Source organism: Musca autumnalis, unplaced genomic scaffold (genome assembly GCF_047663935.1).
Source record: "Musca autumnalis isolate F117 unplaced genomic scaffold, ASM4766393v1 scaffold_3, whole genome shotgun sequence".
NCBI lineage: Eukaryota > Metazoa > Arthropoda > Insecta > Diptera > Muscidae > Musca > Musca autumnalis.
This window is the reverse complement of record NW_027411866.1, coordinates 137,832,068-137,855,689: the sequence shown is the minus strand read 5'-3', so window position 1 is coordinate 137,855,689 and position 23,622 is coordinate 137,832,068. Positions and strand designations below refer to the sequence as shown.

The 23,622-nt window shown below is 34.8% G+C and overlaps 1 protein-coding gene across 2 annotated transcripts in view; it reads right to left on the bottom strand.

Moving 5' to 3' along the window:
* Positions 1-2,727: 2,727 nt before the first annotated feature.
* kek4 (kekkon 4) overlaps positions 2,728-23,622 on the bottom strand; it is a 285,350-nt gene continuing 264,455 nt past the window's right edge. For both annotated transcript variants that reach the window (XM_073974539.1, XM_073974540.1), the window contains one exon: positions 2,728-4,709. In XM_073974539.1, coding sequence (XP_073830640.1) covers positions 3,760-4,709 — 950 coding nt within the window. In that variant the 3' untranslated portion in view covers positions 2,728-3,759. The remainder of the gene's footprint in view (positions 4,710-23,622) is intronic.

Genomic DNA, 23,622 nt, shown 5'->3' with positions numbered 1-23,622 from the left:
GAATGTGTCTTTCAGGAACAAAGATATAAGCTGTATATTAAAATTTTTCACAATTTTCACACAAAAGTTCTGGTCTATTTAACCCTCTAAATATTATCTGATCGGCATCTCAAATTGCAAGCTACTTCATTGTCATATATTCTTACCATATTTAAAATTTCGCGTTGATCGGGCAATTATTGCGACCTACGGAGCCGCTACAAAATTGGATAAAAATTTTGTTTTTAGTCCATTTCACCCGCTAAATAGTTCACGATCATCTCCAACGAAAATAGGGATATATTCTGGTCTGAGCCCGACCTCCATGCAAAATTTCGTGACGATCGGTCCATAATTGCGGCCTGGAGTTTGATTACAATTTATAATGGACAGACGGACGGACGGACGACGGACACACATCTCAAAATCGCTTTATCTGGTCGAGATATGAAGATTGGTATACCACATTGGGGGTCTCCCACGAATATTTCGCGGTGTTACATGAATTTTTACCAAAACAAACTTATAATACCCTTTCCACATAGTGGTGTAGGGTATAATTAAGTTACATTGTTCTATATATAAAGGCACTGAAAACTAGAAAATAATTTTTCGCTTAGCCTCAATAAATATATTCTTCTTCATAGTGGAATCTCTCTAATAAACGCTTGCATTTAAATTAATAAAGGTGGCAAAAGTAAACGGCAAGCGTTTTATTTGGGAGATTCCATCGTGAAGAATATTCTTATTGAGGCGAAGCGAAAAATTATTTTCTAGTTGTTAGTGCGTTTATAAATAGAACACTGTAACTTAATTCTTTAAATTATTTTTTATTTAATTTTTTTAATTCTTTGTGTTTGAATACAATTTGAATAACACAAACACACTCATATTTTAAAGCAAACTATGAAAAAAAAACTAAAAATTTTAAATTTGGCCTTGAATTCCTCTTAAACTATTAGACCGAATTTGGTCCTTTTTTATGCATCCGAAAGCTGAAGGTGTTATCTGTCGAACAAAAAAAATTGAATACACACTCCGGTTCATCTGAATAGAACCAACCAATTTTGCCTACAAATATTGTTATATCCAACGATAGGAGAGAAATTGAAAATTATATTTTTGTGGACATGTAAAGTATATGGTAGCCGATATTTTCAATACTTAACATGTTTCACATATGCGTTATAACGGTACTTTTTACTCGCTTTATAAAAAATATCAAAATATTGGCATGTTTTCATGGTTCACCAGGATAGAACCACCATGAGAATTTGCAAAAAAAATCCTTTGTCAAATGTAGAAAACTTTTACAAAAAATTACTTATAATTACAACTAAAGGTCCTGTGTGTCCATAGGCAACAAATATTGGGCAAAATTTTGTATTAGGGTCTTGGAATATAACGAAAATCGATGCTTAGAGCTTCAAAAAATATTCTTATGAAGAAATCGATAGAAACTATTTACAAAGTCAAAATTGTATACTAAATTGGGTTCAATATTTTCAATACTACAACAAAATTACTAAGAAATCACATTTGGTAGCTTTATAAGTCCGAAACAGAAGAAATATGGTAAAGATAATTAAATTTTCTGCCTTTCTAATTCAATGATTGATATTTTTCTGAGAAAAATGAATGAAAATCGATGAGTTCCATGCAGTTTCGTTGGCTGTGGACATCTACAGCTCCGAAAAATATCAAAACTTTCACCGCTGAGAACTTTATGTCAACCTCAAGGGCTTTGATTTAGAAGATATTGCGTAAAGTGATATGCACAGAAACAAAGGTGCAATTTCCTGTGTAATAATGGGTCAGAAATATTTTTTCGGTACATAATCCATGAGCAAAGAAGTGTAAACATCAAAATTAAACACTTTTCTTCCGATAATGTAACCTCTGGATGCCGCCTATCACTAAATTGTTTGTGCACATCAAACGTCTTGGGATCGTTTGAAATTTCAAGGCCTTGATGGTGACACGAAGCATTCGGTGATTGGATTTTCTTTATTTTTTGGACCTGTAGATGTCCACAGCCATTCATTAATTTTTCTCAGATAAAATATCAATCATAGAATTAGAAAGACAGACATTTGATTCATTCATAAGAATATTTTTTGAAGCTCTTTGCATCGATTTTCGTTATATTCCCAGACCCTAATACAAATTTGTTTACCAATATTTGTTGGCTATGGACACAAACGGCCTTAAGTTGTAATTATAAGTAATTTTTTGTAAAAGTTTTCCACATCTAACAAGGGATTTGTGCAAATTCCTATGGTGGTTCTATATGTAGGAAAAATTGGTTGGTTCTATTCAGATGAACCGGAGTGTATCTCTACCATTCAAAAGTTACAGAGTTTTGACAAGCGTGCAAGGCGACTGTAGATACCAATATACCATTGTGGCGCAACCGTAAAATTGTTAATAACGTTTATTATTACCGAACATTTTTGTTAAGTTAGCCACCAAAGTTAACTTGTCACTAAGACTTACCGACAGTAACAGTGTTACTAACTTATATTTAAAGTTTTTATTCAAAATGTTGCGTTTTAATTTCTACCAGTCTTTGTTCGACAATTAACAAAATAATTACAGAATTCCAACACATTTAACGTTACCCTTTACGATTCTTAAAGTCAGCCTTACAAATGTGAACTTTAAAAACAAGATCTAAAATTGTCTCATATAGTTAAACTTTTTCGCAACAAAGATGGACATTATTTTTTCCTAAAAAATGTATCCGTCTTTTCTTTATTGTTTTCTTTTCCTCTCACAACAATTTATTTCCTTTCTTTATAATTCACATCGTTTATTAGCATTTGCAAATAGAATTTTGCACCATTTCAAAATGTTTTCAGAAAGTTAGCGAATGCTAAGTTTCCTCGGCGTTTGACACATTTGCCATAGTTCTTATACATACATAGATAAATATGTATATACTTATTCACATTGTTAGTTCTAAGGTAATGTCAATTAAGGGATCACCAATTAATTAAGAGTTCGTGTTCTTCCAAACATACGTCCAATGTTCCAGGAAATTTGATGTCTTCAGCAAGCGGTAATGGTAGCACCAAAGGGCCCTTGACGTTGCTGATGACCCCTTTACATATCCAATTATGGCTAATAAATAATGCTGCAGGCGCCAACCAGTAACGGTGGTTTTTGGTGTGACTCACCACTAACACATCATCAACATCAACCACATCATGTGCACTATGATATGTAAAATGTGTCCGGCCACGATGGACACCATCATCATCATTTCATCATTCTCCATTTGACTGCAACAGTTTGACAGCATTAACCTGGGGAATGCAACAAATGATGGCATTACTGTTGCAACAGCTGCCCAAGGGAATCAAACTTTTTCATTCCATCAAAAGAAGGATGATAACGAATACAACGAAAACTACCAGGTTGTCATTTAACTTGGATGTTTGTAATACCTTGAGCTTGTGTGTTTGGTGATAGTGTGGTTGGTCATTGGCAGCCTGTAGCCATTAGTTCAGGAAACAAGTGCCTTCTTGACTTTTCTACATAAACTGCCAACAAAAGAAGTCACCTTGTCAAACTTAGTGACCCATTTTTTAGCATAACTATATACACAGACACACCCAAAGAAGGTATCCCACAAAACAGAACTCATTACTTTTTTTTAAGTTGGAATGTTGCCCGTCCCCCTTTTTTACACCTTTCTCTGGCACGCATTCCATTTAAGTCTTTTATTCACTCTTCTTTTTAATCCAGCTTCTCCATTTTCTTGAGAATTCAAATTTATCACAGCAATTGTCGTCTTGGCGATATTGTGGCCGTATTTGGAAAGCCTGTTATTGTTGTAGGAAAACTCATTGATGGTGAGGCTGTCACAATTGTTTGACGGGCTGTTGTTTCGTACAGCGCCGCTATGCCACTCTCCCGATAGCCTTGATCTTTGGTATGACTATTGCGAATCGTGTCCTCGTTGTTGCTGTCGTTGTAACTATTGAAACTGGTACGTCTGGTTAATAACAAATTACCCGTTGTACGATGGGTGGCATTGTAGGGCGGTGGGGGTGGTTGACGGTATTCATAAGTACTACTGGTATCGGTGGGGGTGGCCGCTGTTGTGGCACTACAAACAGTACGCTGTGGCATAAACATTGATTTAGTGGGACGTGTGGCACTGAGAATTTCACTAACCGGCGAAGTTCTCGTCAAGTTTAGAGAACTTGTGACAACGTTTGCACTCAGTTTCTCTTGACTTTTTTCCCTTTGTTTCCGGCCAATAGAGCCAAATCTATTCTGCAAATAATCTTGGGCACTGACATTGTATTTACTACGACTATTGTTAGCACCTCCACTGCTTTGTTGTTGGGCTGTTGTTGTTGTTGTTACTGTTGTGGTTGCTGGTGGTAACGTTGCTGCCGTCATTGAGTTGCTGGAAGCAAATTGATGAAGTGGTTGTTGGTCTTCGTTAGAATTTATTGTCTTTGTGGTTGAGTTGGTGGTTGAGCCGGGTGTAACCACAGGACTATACATAAAGTCCTGTTGTTGACTTTGATGTAGCTGTTTGGATTTCTGACTTGCATAGGAAGGCAGTAAATCCGGTTGAAAGTCCACCGTCCCACTGCTATTTAATAAACCATCATTACTGCGACTTAAACTATGATGCCCCGTAGTTCCTGTAACCACCGACGCATTTACTTCCGCTGGTGTTCGTCCATGTGGATATTTAATGGTAAGCAGATCTACAAAGATATCAAAGAAAAGGGAAAAGAAATTGTTTCTTAGTTTTTGTTATAGTTAACAAAGGAAGGAAAATTGGAGTACATTTTAATATTCAGTAAAAGGATATATTAAAAGATTATTTGTAAAAAGAATGAGAAAAATGAAAACATAAGCCACAAAATTTGTTAAGCATCGGCTTTGGTCACTGAATAAGAAAATCATCATTTATAAAACAGCCTTAATCAATTTTGTGTATAGTTATATAACAAGCTACCTATTATAAATTAAAAAATGTACATATAAACCTACAGGAAGTGAAAACCTATAAGAAAAAACTAAATGGGTGGGCCGAGAATGAGTAAACTTATGCATAAATCGTAAACAGCATTCCATATCTATTCGCAGATGTTTAAATATTCACTAAATTTATTTTTATTTTCGCGAAAAATCTGCAAATAATAAAATAATCTTGAAGTAAATCCAAAGTAAATAGTTCGTACCAACCTCAAAAAACTAATTTAAGGGTATCTATATCCACCGTTTTAGTGGTTGGATTCGACGGAAGGGCTCATTAGATCCGTCGCGTAAAAAATAGATTCACGCGAGGTTCAAAGGAAATTTTATGACACTTGTAAATTTTACGCGCAAAAAATAGGTTTGTTAAGAAAACTCATGTATAGACATCGGATTTTGCATATTTGCATATTTTTTAATGTTAAAGATACGAAGATTCTGATTGGACCAAAATTCGTTTCAAAGAAATCTAAATTCAATGGCAGGGTCATATTTCGTATTTATTTTGCATATTTGCATATTTTGCATATGCACAAAATATGCAAAAAATATGCAAAATATGCAAAAAATATGCAAAATATGCAAAATATGCAAAAAATAGGCAGAATATGCAAAAAATATGCAGAATATGCAAAAAATATGCAATATATGCAAACAGATTTTGGCCGAAAATCGTCATAAAAGTCGTAAAATTGTCATTTAAAGTTGGAAAAACCATAAAAAATACATAACAGTGTTCTAAACTAAGACTGTTGGCCGTACAACATCGTTTTTTTCAGCAGATTATTATGTTATTGAGACCATTTACGACAGTGTGGTGTAGGGTATAAAAATATGGTATCGTAATACCATTTTTTTATTATTAAACTATGTAAAAATATAAAATTTGATAAAATATCAAACGTGTTATGTAAAATTCAATATTTTTTTTTTGTAGCATCTTAATTTAATTTGTAGCATTGTGCTGCTTGTAACTCAAAGGACCGAATCGATCTCGGATTTTTTAGCCGGGGAGCCGCCTAAACCTTTTAGTATTATTAGATTTTAATATTACCAAAGTTTGAGCACAATTCGAATATGTTAACACGTGGTACTGGGGCCTCGAAGTTATGAAAATCTATTTTTTTTTGCTATTTGGCGACTTCGACGGCCTATATATGTGGAACGGTTAAAGCTACTTGCCCGTATTACGCATTTAAATAAAAGCTATTCTGTTCTTAACATTTCTTGCTGAACAACAATGTACGTAAGTGTTACTGAATTCGAATTAATAAACCCAATGTCCCGAAAAAGGCCTTAGGGCAAAAATGGAGTCTATTTAAAAGAACAACTTTTTTCTTCCTTTATTATCAAATTTTAGCGAAAGAAAACTTTATTTGAAAATGTTGCCTATTAGGGCGAAGATCTATTTTAATATTAATTTTAATTCATTTCTCGTTGGAGTCGAGCTTAATGATGACCGATGATGTTTTCAAGTGAAAAAGGAAAGCCGAAGATTCGAACCCTCACAACCACCATTATGTGACATGGTTCGCCTTTTGTAGAGACTCATCAGACATATCGGCCGTGGAATGGCATCGCTATCTATCAAACGTTTCCTTTTTCAAATGCAATTTTGTTTTTACAAAGATGGAAATTTATACATTCATTGTATGGCTTCAATAACAAACGCTTACATTTTGTTCATACATATTTTAACTTACTTATGCCCGTAATTTCAACGTCTGGGTATACGGGTACGCAGCTACCTATTAGTTATCTTTGCCTACGCGTTTGAATTAAATTTTGAAATGATGTGGTAATATTGGTGATTTTCATTCATGATTTCGCAAAATCATTGCCACATAGAAGTGTTTTACAACTTTTAACACATTGGCAACGATTAACCAGGTAATATCCTTGGTGTAAGTAACACGGCCGTTTTTGACTCAGTAATGTTACGTATGCGTTGAAATTATAAAATGTTGCTTACACGGGATATATCTGTGAACCCATAGATATCTACGCGTTGAAATTACGGGCATGAAGGGACTGACATAATGTGGTTTTGGAGCCATCTGGGTACAGATGACAACTTGGTGATGAACTCGACTACTTGCTATGTCGCTCACAATTTTCAAGTTATTTACCATCTTTACCCCTCCTGTTAATTGATGTTCTGTGGTCAAGTTGCAGAATCTTTTTCAAGAAATTCGGAGTTAAAGTTTAATCGCTTGAACAACAATTAAGTCTCACTTGTAATTATCCTTGGTAAACCTTTTTCTATGAATTACGGCAGTAAGTTTGGATCGATTATTTCGGGAGAAATTTCTATCTTTGCTTTGTTAAGATTTTTGTCGTCTTTTGGATCTTTACGGTGGTTTGCACTATCAGTTCAAACAATGCCAGACCAATAAGTTCAGGACTAAGGTACCACATATGATTTATCATTTTGCTATTATCTTTATCTGATATTTGTTTGTGAATGCCTTTCGTATTAAGTAAATCCTCAATGCGGTTTAGGTCTTGTTTTGGACCTAAAAATATTTCTGAATATCCTTTTCACTATTTTTTGTACTAAACTCAATCTATTGTCTCTACGGCCTCTTGTTCTTGGGAAGTGGGCTGGGCAGTAGTTTTAAAGCACTCTCGCCTACTTCGAACTTGGATTTGTCAATCGCAGACTATTCTTATAGAAATCGCTTGAATATGTTTGGTTGATGTCCGGATGTGCTTCCAAACTTGTTTCAGGAACGCATAGGAGTTGTTCTTTACCCCCATGTGATACCAGAACAGCAACCCGTTGTTTCTTCTCTGTTTTGAGAGTATCTGGTAATAGTTTTCCATGCCAGTGCACACAAATAGCCTCGTTCCTTGAAGCTGTTGCGTTTATTTTTCACGGTTTATTCTCCGCTGTTCACGGATAAAGCTTCTAGAGATCTTATATTTGATCCTCTCCGATAGCTTCTACTGTAGCCATAATGATACTAGTAACGTTCCTATACACCTTACAGGGGTCCAGCACCAATGACAATTGCATAGTTACGATTTCCTTGAAGCCACGCTTGATTGTTTTGGGACAGATGGTTCTTCAGATTCTACGAGACGTTTAGCATAAAAACAAGAGCTAGACCTCATTGAAAATCTATTGAAATACGAAAACATAGACAAACAAGTATCAGAAAAAGGAAATAACAAAATAATAAATTACCTGTGAATCTTAGTCCTGAACATGTTGGCTTGGCATTGTTTGATCCAACGGTGCAAAACGCCGTAAAGAGCCAAAAGGCAACAAAAATCTTAACAAAGCAAAGATTCAAATTTCTTCAGAAATATTCGATCCAACTTCCAAAAGAGCAACTGCCGAAAATCCTAGAAAAAGATCTGGCATAATTCTTGTTGTTCAAGAGATTAAACATTAACCCCGAATTTCCAGGAGGCGCAAAGTATGGTAAACAACTTGAAAGTTGCGAACTACATAGCAGAGCGTTCTTCAAGTAGTGAGCTGTACCCAGATAGCCCCAAAACCACATGATGTCTGACTCTCGAATAAATTTAATTTAGAACAAAATGTCAAAGACATTTGTTTTCTTTATTAATTTTCTCGTTTAGAGTTAAGCTTGATGATCGGAAATTATTTGCAAGTGAAAAAGGAAAGCCAAGGACTCGAACCCACATAGTCACCAAACTACGTTACCTGGTTTCACTGGTGGTGAAGCAGATCTTCGGACGTATCGACTATGTAGTGGCTTCTCTGTCCAAGAACTTTTCGTTTTTCAAATGGAAATGTGTTTTATACATTTACGCGGATATTTGGCCGCTGAAATGTATTTTTCTTCACGACAAACGCTTTTTTTTTTGTTTTCATTCCAAAAATTGATAAAAATGAAGAAAATGTTTTTTTAATAGTCTCCATTTTCGAACAAAGGCGTACCTAGTCACGTTTTTCGGGACATTGGCTTTATTATCTCGAATTCTGTGATACTTACGTAGTTTGTTGTTCAGCAAGAAATGTTAAAAACAGAATGGCCTTTAATTTAATGCTTAATATGGACAAAAAGCTTTAACCATTCCAGAGAAATGGGTCGCCGAAATCGCTAAATAGCCAAAAAAATCGAGATTTTCTTAACGTCAGGGCCCCAGTGGCACATGTTAACATATTCCAATTGTGCTCAAACTTTGACAGTCTTAAAATCTGACCCAACTAAAAACTTTATGCGGTTGCCGCCTTAAAAAATCCGACATCGATTTGTTCCCTTTGAACAATAACCAGCCCAACGCTACAAATTATTACAAAGAAAGTATTGAATTTTACATAGAGCGTTTGATATTCTATCAAATTTTTTATTTTTGCATAGTTTAATAATAAAAAAAATTGTATTACAATACCATACTTTTATACCCTACACCACACTGTCGTAAATGGTCTCAATAACATAATAAACTGCTGAAAAAATGATGTTATACGGTCAACAGTCTTAGTTTAGAACACTGTTATGTATTTTTTGATGGTTTTTCCAACTTTAATTGACAATTTTACGACTTTTATGACGATTTTCGGCCAAAAACTGTTTGCATATTTTGCATATTTTTTGCATATTCTGCATATTTTTTGCATATTTTGCATATTTTTTGCATATTTTGCATATTTTTTGCATATTTTGCATATTTTTTGCATATTTTGCATATTTTTTGCATATTTTGCATATTTTTTGGCATATTTTTTGCATATTTTTTGCATATATTTTGCATATTTTTTGCATATTTTTGCATGTTTTTGATATGACCCCAAATATCGAAAGATTGACCCTTAAAACGCCTAGATCCAAAATTTGAGTCCAATCGGATGAGAAATAAAAAACATGCAAAAATCCGATGTCTACTCATGTATCAAATTTTGGCCTCCAATTACTGGGATGCTTACGGAGTACACTCATGAGATATACATTAAACGACGTAAAATGACGAGCGAAAAACATAAATATTACAAAATGCTTTAGTTAGAAGTCAGTCGTGAAGAATGAAAGATGTTTGGAGTAATCATTTAATGACAATATTTTTGTTTATATTTATATATAAGTAAATGTTGTTTGTTGTTCTTTCTACTTAAAGAAAACATCGTCGAAGACGTATCAAAATATTGGAAATAAATACAATTATAAAACAAAATAAAAGTTTGTTTTATTACTACGACCTTAATCCGAACAAAGATTACAAAGAAACACGTAGAGATCAAAGGTCAACAAAAAAAACCTTATCAAATAATTTTGAATATTATTTGTTTGCGCATTCGGATTAAAAAAAAAAAAAATAAAAACAAGTAAAAAAGTATCAGTCGGCCTTGCCGACAGAGATATACCCTCAGCATGTGTATATTGAAACAATTTTTCCCAAAACACGTACGTATTTAGGGGTTTTAAAAATTTTGGGCGTTTGAACAGACAAAAATGTTGATTAGGATTAAAGATCAAAAGTTTTGCGGAGGAGATACTAAAAGGAATAGATCGACATTGACCGTTATGGAAGTGGATCTCCAGCCGCAACATATGGTGCTACAGGGGGTTTTTACACTCTTCGGGCTGTTTGCTCAAGAAGTATGGACTTGCCCCTAAAAAAACTTTTAACATCGTAAATGAGGCAGCGAATGCAAGTTGCTTCAACAAAAATCAAAGTGAGTCGATATAAGGTCTTAAAGTGAACTTATCCGAAATTTTGTGTGGGAGGTACCGGATAGAGTGGACAAATATAGTCCATATTTGAACCTGATCTATATCTGGTAGATATATTAGGATAGGAATTCGGCCACTCCTTTCAAGAGTTACCGCACGAACAATTTTTTCGAACATTTTTGAACTTTTGTGGGGGAGGTACCTGAAGGAGTGGACCGATATGGTTTATCTTCAAACTTAAACTATGTTTGGACAAAATATTACTAAGACCATATTTTGGACCGAATCTGCAGATCCGTTCGAGAGTTATCGTGCGCTCCAACCACCTTACACGGTATCATAGGGGTTTTTTTTGCAACTTTCATGTTATTTTCTCAGGAAGTATGGACTTGCCCCTGATGAAACTTGTACCGTGGTATGGAGGGCAGTGAATACAAGTTGCTAAAACAAAAATCAAAGCGATTCGAGAGATGGCCCTAAACTGAATTTTTCAGAAATTTTGTGTTGGAGGTACCCGAAGCAGTGGACCTATTGAGACCATATTGGAACCTCATATTACTCTGATAGAAAGTTTACACTATACAGAGTATGGACCAAATCGGTCACTCCCTTCAAGAGTTGTCGTGCGCACAAACTTTCCGAACATTTTCGAACTTTTGTGGGGGAGGTACCGGAAGGGGTGGACCGATGTAGCTCATCTTCGAACTTAAACTAAGTTTGGGCAAAATATTACGAAAGGCAAAATTTTAACCGAATCGGTTCATCCGTTCGAGAGTTATCGTGCGCTCCAGCCAGCAGGACAGACAGACAGACGGACGGACATGGCTAGATCGACTCCAAATCGTCTGAAACACATTTCGTCCAAACATACTTGGGGTCTAAAACCATTATTTCGATGAGGCACATTTTCATCGTATAAAAGTGTATATACCTAGCCTAAAGGCTGAGGGTATAAAAAACCACCGAAATTCCGGCTTCAAAATGTAAGCATCAATTTTAGGGGGATGCAGTGGATATATCGAAAGTCATACATTAGTGTCATGTTGACCATTGAGTATTCTTTGAGTCTTTTTTTGGCATAGGGTTTATACGAACACAGCTCCAACGTACATAAATTAATTGTAATGGTCGACATTATGGGATTCCTCCTAGAACATTTTATTTTAAAGAATTTCAGTCATACTATATAGAATATGTTAAGAGAATATATAGAATATGTTAACAGAATATATAGAATATGTATATAAAATATGTTCAGTTCAATTCAGAAAGGGTGAAACTCGGATTCATAGATTTTAAAACATTTTTGGTTTTTACCATATACACTTAGATACGTTCTAAAATGTGCATAAACGAAATATTGGTTTTATAACCCAATTATGGTTGTACGTAGTACGTTTCAGACAATTTTGAGTAGATTTAACCATGCCTGTCTGTCTGACTGACTGGTGCACAGTGAACTATCGGACGGATTAACATATTTTTTCCAAGTAATATTTTTGACTGACGTAGGGAATGAAAGAGAAATACCAAGCCGGCTTTAACATTGCATAGCCCATGACTTATCTTGGTATTTATACCAAAATGAATGTCTCGACGAGCTGAGTCGATGTGGCTATGTGTGTTCGTCCCTCCGTCCGTCCGACCGTTATGGGTGTTGATGGTGTTCCCGGAGGGGAAGAAGCCTGTTTATGGTCTGATAATATTCAGAGGTCGGAATGGGCAAAAAAACTTATTTGGAGAAAAAGTTAACATTTTATTCCAAAACAAATATCTCAGCGCCTATAAGTAGTATACCAAAAGCAAAAGAAAATTAAAGTATAAAATATCACCTTCCTATCTATGTAAAGAAGGTTATCGTAGGTGGTCAAACAACGAAGATATCACAATAGTCGCAAATAAAACCCAACTTTTCATTTTTGCGATTTTAATTATAATAACGAATATCACAGAAAGTAGAAAATCCCATCTTTACAATGATGCAAAGTAGGTTGGCATAGGTGGCCAAATAACGGAGATATCGCAATAGTCGTTAATACTAGAGTCGGGCAATCTCGTTCAATTGAACGATCCGGATTACTATCTCGTTCAATGGACACCGGTAATTTCTTTGACAAAACTGCGTATACTTAATTTCACACGTTGGTTTTTATAATGTTACACATTCGGTTTAGGGTGCCGCCTTGCACGCAGAAGGTCGTGGGTTCGATTCCCCGACTAGGCAACATCAAATTTTCAACGGTGGCAAAATATCCCTCAGTAATGTTGGCGACATTTCCTGAATATTTCAGCCATGTAAAACTTCTCTACAAGTGGTGTCGTAGGACATGCCGTTCGGACTCAGCTATAAAATGTAGGTCCCATATCATTGAGCTAATATGAATCGGGGTGCACTGATTGATATGAGAGAAGTCCCCATTGTCCCGTATGGGATGTTGTGGAACAATGTTTTTGTTTTGTTGTACACATTCGTTTTTGAACGAGGGCAGTGATCCGGGGCGTTACCCATTTTTCATTTTTTTTAATCACGCTACAGGTCAAAATTGTAATAGGATCCTGACAAAAATTTGGTGGTTAAAAGGGCTCCCAGAGAAGAAGATTTGAGTTTGGTGATGGTCGGATAATATACAAGAGCCGGAATGGGCAAAAAACTTATGTAGACAAAAATTAAAAGTTTTATTCTTATGCGTATTCCAAAAGGAAAGCCCGTCGCTGCATGATGAAAATATCACCTTTATTACGATACAAAATAGGTTGGCGCACATCCCACTTTCCCATTTTTTTTATTTGAATTATACTGACGAGTATCTCAGCTTTGGTTGGATGCGTTTCAGCCATGAAAACATTCTGAGCTTTGAAATATTCCCAATTGCGTTACCAAAATTGGTTCAATGCTTGTGCTATTGAAAAAGTCGCTGGGTTATCCCAATTTCCAATTTATGGAATTTTATTTGCATGTCAGATATAGTCGGTCCCTTCCCGACTTTAGCCTAGAGTTTTAAGTCAAGTGGACATTGATCTTTCCGTGTTGTCACCTTTAAGACACGTTAGCTCACATTTGCCGCGCGTTCACTCACACGAACGGTACAAATATGGGTGGGGCTAGTAAAACACCCCTACAAAAAACATTAACATATGAAACAAGTAAAATATTCTTCTCTGTTTTTGGTCCATTTCATCCCCGATTGCGATCGTCACCAAAAACTATAGGCGTCTATTTTGGTCTTAAACCGACCTCCATACAAAATTTTGCGACGACTGGTAAATAATTGCAGCCTGCAGTTTGATTACAATTTTTAATGGACGGACAGACTGACGGGCCCCATGCCATATTCGAACCTAATGTATGTATCGTAGAGATATTACGATGTGCAAAATATGGACAAAATCGGTTACTGAATCTTTCGAAAAATGTTGACTTTTGTGGGAGAGGTACCCGAGGCAGTGGATCGATAGGGCTCATCTTCGAACTAAATCTAATTTTGTACAAAAAATATTTGCATATTTTTTATTAATAAAGATACGAAAATTCTGATTGGACCAAAATTCGTTTTGACGAAAACTGAATGCAATGACAGGGTCATATTTTTTTTTTTTGCATATCTGCATATTTTGCATATGCAAAAAATATGCAAAATATGCAATTAATTTTTTTTTACGAAAATCGTCAAATTAAATTTGGAAAATCATCCAAAAGTGTTCTAAATTAAGTTTATTGCTGTTAAACGTCAATTTCTTAGCAGATTATTATGTAATTAATTATTATTCCGCCACAGCAATAAATCTGGACTGAAAGACTTAGAAAACCCAGCCTTCTTATTACAACATAAGTTGCTTTCATATACAAATTTGTTCAAAAACTCAATCAGAAATGTCAAAATGAACGTATCCAAATATGTTGATAGTTTCTGATCGCCCAAAATTGTCTGACAGAAAAACAAATGAGCTAGAAATTAAGACTAAGAAAATATTGAATATTACATAAAATCTTTCATATCTTACTAAAAACATATAACATATAATAAATATATACAGGGCAATTACGAATATTTCCCTCTGAATTTTCTGCACGGAAAATAATTTTAAGAAGTGAAATTCTTTTAAAATCAAAATTTGTTAAAGTTGAAAACTCCTAAATTCGCTGGCGTATTCTAGTCGACTCGACAAAAATATTCCCTTTTTGGGCATAAATATGGAAATAAAAAATTGTGAAATTGGGGAAAGGAAACAAATTCCGCACGGAATTTTTATTAATGATTGCACTGATAACTATATTTTAATACCCTAAGGGTATTATGTCTTAGTGAATGAGTTTGCAACATGCAAAAGGAAACGAAATAGACCCACATTTCCTCTTGATGATCGCACTTACCCATCTGGCCATGTCCTTTTGAAAACAATGTACAGGTCACATTTATAGACCAATTCGCATAAAAATTGGAGATTTTTTGGCCGAAAGGCGATCCCTATTTATTTTCGTAAGAATCGATTCAGATTTGGATATTGCTCCCATATATACAGTATAACTCTCGGAGTAACCGATTTGGTCCATACTTTGCACATCTTTAAATTTCTACCAGAATTATTAGTTCATACTTTCTGAGAAAATAGCCTGAAAGTTCCAAAAAAGCCCTTTGAAACCGTGTGTAGTGGTCCAAAATTTGGCCTTCGTAATATTTTGTCTAAACTTAATTTAAGATCGATGATAAGCTATATCGGTACAAACCTTTAGGTACCTCCACCAAAAAAGTTCAAAAATGTTCGGAAAAATTTTGCGCACGATAACTCTTGAATGGAGTGACCGATTTGGTCAATACTTTACGCATCCTAATATATCTACCAGATATAGATCAGATTTGAATATGAACTATATTTGTCCACTCCTTCGGGTACCTCCCACACAAAATTTCGGATAAATTCACTTTAAGGCCCGCTCCGAATCACTTTGATTTCTATTAAAGCAACTTGCATACGCTGCCTCCTTTACGTCGGCAAGAGTTTTTTCAGTGGCAAGTCCATATTTCTTGAGAAAATAGCCTGCAAGGTGCAAAAACCACCTATGACACCGTGTGTAGTGGTTGAAGCGCAAGATAACTCTCGAACGGATCAACCGGTTTGGTCCAATTTTGGTCTTCGTCATATTTTGTCCAAACTTAGTTTCAGTTTGAAGATGGACAATATCGGTACTTCCCCCAATATTTAAAAAATGTCACTAAAATGGTATGCATGATATATCTTGAACGGAGCAACCAATTTGGTCTAAACTTTTGATCTCCTAATATTTTGTCCACATTTAGTTTAACTTTTAAAATGGTCCATATCGGTCCTCTCCTAAGGGTACCTCCCCCCCAAAAGTTCAACATTTATGTCTAAGTGCAGTTTAGGGTCTGTTCGAAGATCCTTGGGAAATATATACCGGTGCCGTTCGTTGTGGTCCCGTTTACAGCGAGATTATGTTCTCCGTGGACAAGTCAATGATCCAAAAGTTATACTATGACCCACTAAAGTGACTAGTGGGAGCTATATCAATCGAAAAGATATGACCCCAAAATAAGATCAGCTTACATAATGGAATATGTCGGTCCATTCCTTCACGTAACTCATCCGCAACCTTTTGAACTTAAATCCTAAACCACATTTTTGTCGGCAAGTTCAAAAAGAGCCAAAAAATTCTGTACGTAGATGAAAGTTTCGATTCATATAGGCTCAAAAATTGTTATGACTAACTCAAGTTCTTTTGTTTTGCTGCTAGACAATTTTGGCCGAGTAGAAACTATCACCATATTTTGACACGTTGATTTTGACATTTCTGATTGAGTTTTTGAAAATTTTCCATCACCTACATTTGTATAGAAAGCAAATTATGTTGTAATAGGAATGCTGGGTTATTTGGCATTTTCTCACCTTATGAAAACTGATTTAAGACTTATTAGCCCACATTTATAGCTGAGGGGAATATCTGGAGAGTCTCAATAACATAATAATCTGCAAAAAAAACCATGTTAAACGGCAGAAACCTTAATTTAGAGCGCTTTTTTTTATTATTTTCCAAATTTAATTGACGATTTTCGTCAAAAACACTTGCAGATTTAGCATATTTTTTGCATATTTTGCATATTTTTTGCATATATTTTGCATATTTTTTGCATATATTTTGCATATTTTTTGCATGTTTTTGATATGACCCCGAATATCGAAAAATTGACCCACAAAACGCCTAGATCCAAAATTTGAGTCCAATCGGATAAGAAATAAAAAACATGCTAAAATCCGATGTCTAGTAATAACTTATTAATAGTTTTAATCTAATTTGTTTTTCAAAATCGTCAGGCTTAATCCCATAGTCGTTGTTTTAATATTTTATTAAAACAACTTTAATTTATTAGTGGGAAAAAATTGGCGATGTTTACCAAGGAGTAAGGCAGGGAATACTATAGTTTCAGATCTCGCCACAGATCTTCATCAGTTCCCTTATTTCTTGTTTTTCAACAAGAAACTTTTTCTATTTGAGCTAGCAATTGACACTTGGGTATAAAAAGTTTCTTGTTGAAAAACAAGAAATAAGGGAACTGATGAAGATCTGTGGCGAGATCTGAAACTATAGTATTCCCTGCCTTACCCCTTGGTAAACATCGCCAATTTTTTCCCACTAATAAATTAAAGTTGTTTTAATAAAATATTAAAACAACGACTATGGGATTAAGCCTGACTATTTTGAAAAACAAAATAGAAGTCGTCATCCCAAAAAAACGCCAACCCTCCTAAGTTTTAATCTAATTTAAAATCAATATCAAACCATTCTGGACCAATTTGTTATGAAATCGCTATATTTCACAGCATTTAATGTACCTTTGACAATATTGCAATTTTTTTGTTTTTCTTGATAATCTCGCGAATTTTATGTTCATATTTATTGTGCCTAACGGACAAGAGAATATGTGGTTATTTGCAACGATTTCGCGAAAGTTACAGACAACTTTTAATGACATTGCCTGTGAGAATAGTATTTATTTTCTATAAATATTTATTCAAACAAAGCAAATTTAAATTGTTAAATAGAAAAAAAATATATTAAAAGGGCTATAGTAATCGCAGTTGGTGCGGAAACTTTTTTCACCGAATCGAACTAAAACACGCTTTTTCGTTATCACGACAATATTCCGCACATGGTACTGTAGTGCGATTCCCTAACTAATTTTTTGAGTTACCGACAAAAATCGGTAACATTAAAACGCAAAATTATGAATGAAAAACTCAAATAAAAGTTTACAACAATGTTGCTATCAGTAGAAGTTTACGACTGATTTTTATTGGTTGCTAACTTTCCGAATAATATCGCTAATTACCGAAATTATAAGCTTTTTAATTTTACCGACTTTTGTCGGTAACTCAAAAATGAGTTGGAGAATCGTACTACTGGTGTGGTATTTTTTTGGTTATATCCCTAGTGTAAACCCTCGTTAGCATAAATGCTGACTGTATAAAAATTAGGGGATAAATAAATGTTTTCCTGCATCTATATTATATTAAAGTTCCCGTAAAAAACATTTCGTTTATCTGCCCATATATTGCTATTCCATCTGATTTATTTTCACAAAACTTTCGGGTTGAATATTCCAGGTTAGTAGATATCCTCTCTGTCTCTGTCGCATCCATCCTCGGTTATGTTGTTTTTGGTGCTTCCCTTTACGGTAATTATATATTCTTACACAATCAAAGCTCTTCCGAACATTTGTCACAAAACTTATTTTAATTCATTAATCAAATTTTCATAGATTCTTATCCTACTCGTAAACTTGTACCGTTTATTTAACAGGGCGGTAAACGTGGTTAACTCTGTAAACCGAAAATAAATGAAAACGCTTATATAAATCCCTTATTTTTAGCTATTTATTATCGGATATTTATTGTAGCATTGCCGTTGTGCCTTGTATTTATTTGAGAATGTGTTATTTATATGCGACCTGGGTTCGTGTCTCCATGTTCTTGTTTTTTTTACCACAAAATTCGTTTATTTGTTTTTCGTTTTCGTTTTTTTGCGGCAACAACGTGTTTTATTTCATTCATTCATTTTCGTTGTATTACATTTTGGTCGTAAATAAAATTTATTACCATTAACTTTTATTAAATATCAGTGAAATGCGTTGATATTTTTTTTCTTCTTGTTCTCCTATGGTATCCTTATGTACCAACCAGAAATTCTGCATGACAGAATTTTCCTTAACACAACACTTCCATATCGTATGCAAAACGTTGGTGGAACATTTAAAACCCAACATCAATCAAGGTCTTTTACTGCCATACGTACGGTAATGACTTCTCGTTGATCACCTCATTGTTTTAAATTTTCGCTATTTACCGGGTCAGTTTGTTTGTCATTGCTATGTCATGTCTGTTGGCATTTACTACATGTACATTCCGTCTGTTGTCTTTCTCCAAGGAGGTTATGTTTTAAATAGGTAGATAATTACTTCCGTCCGGTGAATAGTTTAACTTAACCACTCAATTCTTGTTGTTTGTGTTCCGGTGACATAATTAATCATTTAAAGGGAGCAGTGTGGTTAGCAATGTTTACGTGAAACCAGCTGTCCGAAAGTACATTACCTTGCGTGCATAGCATTATGATGAGTAAAAGTTTTGGAAAATAATATATTTTGTAGTAGCGACTAAATTTTCTATTCAATGAAATTAGTTTTGATTGTTGGTCAATTTAATAGCAATTGCATGCAAAATAGATTATGTACATGTGTATGTTAGGGTGGGGACTTTTCGAAATTTTTTTCTTTTTTTTTTTTTCTGTGGCAGAAATGAATGAAATTTTGGCCACTTATGACTAAAATAACGAATATTCCATTATAATATTAAACAAGTAAAAAATGGTTAATTTCAGCCAGGCCACATTTTTATACCCATCATAAAATATTCTGAACTAAAATGGTATTATTAGTTTTCTTTCCACAATTTTTGGCGGATACCACGAATACCTAAATTAAGTAAGACAATTTATCTCAAAATGTCTTTAATTTCAAAATGTCTTTTTTAGGTTTTCGACGGTCAGAAAGTTGTAAACGTCGAGAACGTCATATACCCCTAGAAAACGTATAAAAAGTAGTAAACGTCATAAACCTCAAAACATGTATCTTACCATCTATTTGTATACCCTCCACCATAATATGGAGGGTATAACTAAGTATGTCCGTTTGTAACACTTTGAAATACACATCGGAGACCCTATAAAGTATATATATTCTTGATCAGGGTAAAATTCTAAGTCGATATAACCATTTCCGTCTGTACGTCCGTCCGTCTGTTGAGATCTAGATACAGCTCGTAATTTTTAAGATGTGTCTATTACTTCCAGGATGTTTTTTATTACAAATGGGCTATATCGGTCCACGTTTTCATATAGCCCCCAAAAAACGGTACCACCAGATTTTCGATATTTTTAAAGTTTTAGCCTCATAATGACACCGAAATGGCTGAAATTTGGTACTAAGTCGTCGTTAGGGGTACACAACGTTCCCCCAGAAACTTGTCGGTATAGGTCCACGCCTTAGTAAAATCCCCATAGTACGGTACCTCCTTATTTCAGGTATTTTGAAGGTTGTGGCCTCAATATTCCACCGAAATGGCTCGAATGGTACATGGTCTTAATTTGGGGTATTAAACGTTCCATATGAAATTTGTAGAATGTTACCTCGCCACAGCAACCCACCGAAATTGCTGAAATTTGTTAGAACGGTACCTCCCGATTTTCGTAATTCTGAAGCTTGTCACAACAATATCCCACCGAAAGACTGAAATTTGTTATTTACTCGTAGTCTTCCATGCACAGTGGATCCACTTGTATGGAAAAAGTGGCCAAAAATATTTAGAGAATAAAAATCAAGCCAATGCGGCGGTTACAGCTTTGTGCTGCTGCGAAGAGTGTTTTAAGAAACTACGAGCGTAACATTCTCCCCACTTCCCCCCTGGAGGGGGTATACGGTAAAAATTGTTTTATCCTGTTAATACAAAATGACATGAAGCAATTTCCCAATTATCCCATGACGCAAACATAGGCTTGGGGAAACAAAACAATCTCCAAAACAACAGAAAATCCAACCAATTTACCGGATTAAAAAAACAACATTTTTGTCTGAAAATTGGTAAAATTTTTAATATAGTTCTTATAGCGTTCTTCCTGGAAGGCATATACCGCCAACGTAAGACAAATTTGGAAGAAGATATCTTCATATTGCCACTGATACCAATTATGTTAATGTACGTGGTCAGATAACAGAGTTATACGCTAATATATCCATAGAAACCCTATTCTAGGGCAGTTTTAGTCAGCGACCCACCATTTATAGTGTGGCACTAGATGGCAGCTGATTTTAATACTGATTAATCTTAAACCCATGACCAACTTTGGAAAATTATTCGCGAGGTGGGCACTGGTGGGCATCATGACTAAAAGCTTAGGTCAAATTTAAGTATATGATCGAATTGCATAACAAAATACACTAAGAAAATATGCAGGTAACTAGAATTCCACAACTCGCTAAAACACTATTTTTTAATGAAAATTAAGCTATTACCTCCTCCTTCAAAATCCACTATATTATTTTGCTACACGTATTATTTTGAATATATTTACTTTTACTTAAAATATAGGTTGTACTCAGAACAAAAAATATTAGTCAAATGTTCCAACTTTTGAAGCAATTCTTAAGAAGATCGCGTTCGAATGAAACAAAAACTAATATATTTTTAAAAAGGTCGATGGTCATAGCTGTTAGAGTTGCCAGATGTTGTACCAAAATTTTGACATTCATTTTTTTATTTTTGGCCAATGGGTGGATCCACTGTGCCATGGTGTTATAAAATATTCCAGAAGAGAGTTATCAGTATAGGTCCTTCGGTCCTCTTAATTTTTGATATTTTGAAGGTTTTGCCGAAATATTTGGGCCTAAAAACTTTCCACCAGATATTTGAAGGTAAGATCGACGTTTGATATAGCCCCCATGGAACGGTACCTCCCGAATTTCGGTATTTTGAAGGTTGTTTTACCGTACTTGCTGAATTTTGGTATTTAGTCTTCTTCATAAACCGAAGGAAACTAATTGTTCCATTTTACTTCAATGCAACTCGTGGTGGCGGGTATAACAAGTTCGGCCAGGCCGAACTTAACGCCGCTCTCACTTGTTTCTTTTCTTTAATAAAAAAGGATCTCAAAAGAAAAAATTAAATGAGTTTTACTAATGTGATTTTTTGGTTTTAAAATTCGATTAATGCGCACGATAACTCTAGAAGGGAGTAACCGATTTGGTCCATACTTTGCATATCGTGACATTTCTACCAGATCTAAACGAGGTTCCAGTAGGTTTAAGGGTGTCAGAGCAAAACGCAGAAGAAACACCACAATTTATATTACAAATTCAATTAATGTTTATTTCACAAAAGTTAACAAGAGAATGAGAAAAATATTTAATGTTGACAAAATAGAAATGTAGAGTACATTATTTCAAATCAAAGCTTACTATGTTACAGAAAAATAATATTAAACAAAAAGTTCAATTTCAAATTAAGATAAACAAGTAGTTTTCATTACATATTTCCAACACCTTCCCTTAATGGAAACTGCTCAATACCAAGCATGTTTGTTAATTTCTTATGTGAAAATGGCTTTAAACATTTGGTTAAAATATCAGCCACATTTTCGGTAGACGGAGTGAAAGTCAATTTTACTAGACCCTTTTCATATAGTTCACGAACATAATGAACACGTGTATCGATGTGTTTACTTCTTGCGTGGTACACTGGATTTCGTACCAACTGTTGAGCACTCAGATTGTCTCCATATATTTCCGTTCCATTGCGAATTATATTATCAAATCCAAGTTCTGTGAGTAAGTTTCTCAAATATATTGCTTCCTTTGAAGCCGCAGATATAGCCATGTATTCTGCTTCCGTGCTACTTAATGCCACTGTCTGTTGTTTCTTCGACTCGTACGAAATTGCCGCACCCGCTAGAATAAATGTGTATCCCGTATACGATCTTCTGTCATCGGAGCTACTTGCCCAATCAGCATCTGCAAATCCATATAATAATTTCCCATTCGATTTATAACAAATTTCGTAGTCAATAGTGTTTGCCAAGTAACGAAGTATATGTTTTGCGCCTTTAAGATGTTCGACATGTGGGTTTTTATTAAACTGGGATAGCTTATTGACTGCATGAACAATGTCAGGACGCGAGCAAATTCCTATATACATCAAGGAACCTATAAGCGATTGATACTTTGTCACGTCTACTTTACTACAATTGGAACAATCTTGACAATTTTTATATTTTGATCCAGGATCTAAAGGTGTACTACATATTCTGGTATTTTCCATATTTTGTTCTTCCAATAACTCTCTTATTAGTTTCTTCTGGGATAAGCTTATGGTGCCAATTGATTCTTTTCTTTCAATCTCCATCCCCAAGAAAAAATTAACTGGACCTTTGTCAATAATGTCAAACTCTGCTTTAAGAGCTGACTTAATAGAATTCATTGTTCTCATATTAGAGCATGGCAACATTATATCGTCTATATACGACAATTATATTATATTGGCCTTCTTTATTCATCACGTATGCACATCTCTCAACCGTACAGCGAATAAAACCAACCTTTTTCAATACTGCATCAAGTTTTTCGTTCCACATACGACCGGATTGCTTTAATCCATATATAGATTTCTTAAGTTTGCAAACCATATCAGGATTATCGGGATCTTCGAATCCTTTTGGTTGTTCCATAAAAATATCTTCATCTATTGTGCCATTCAGATATGCGGTAGTGACATCCAGTTGATGAACAAATAGTTTGTATTCCACTGCCAAAGCTAAAACAGTCCTTACCGTTGCATATCTCGTTACTGGGGAAAACGTTTCAGTATAGTTTATTCCATATATTTGGCCACATCCCTTTGCTACGAGCCTTGCCTTACATCTATCAAAATT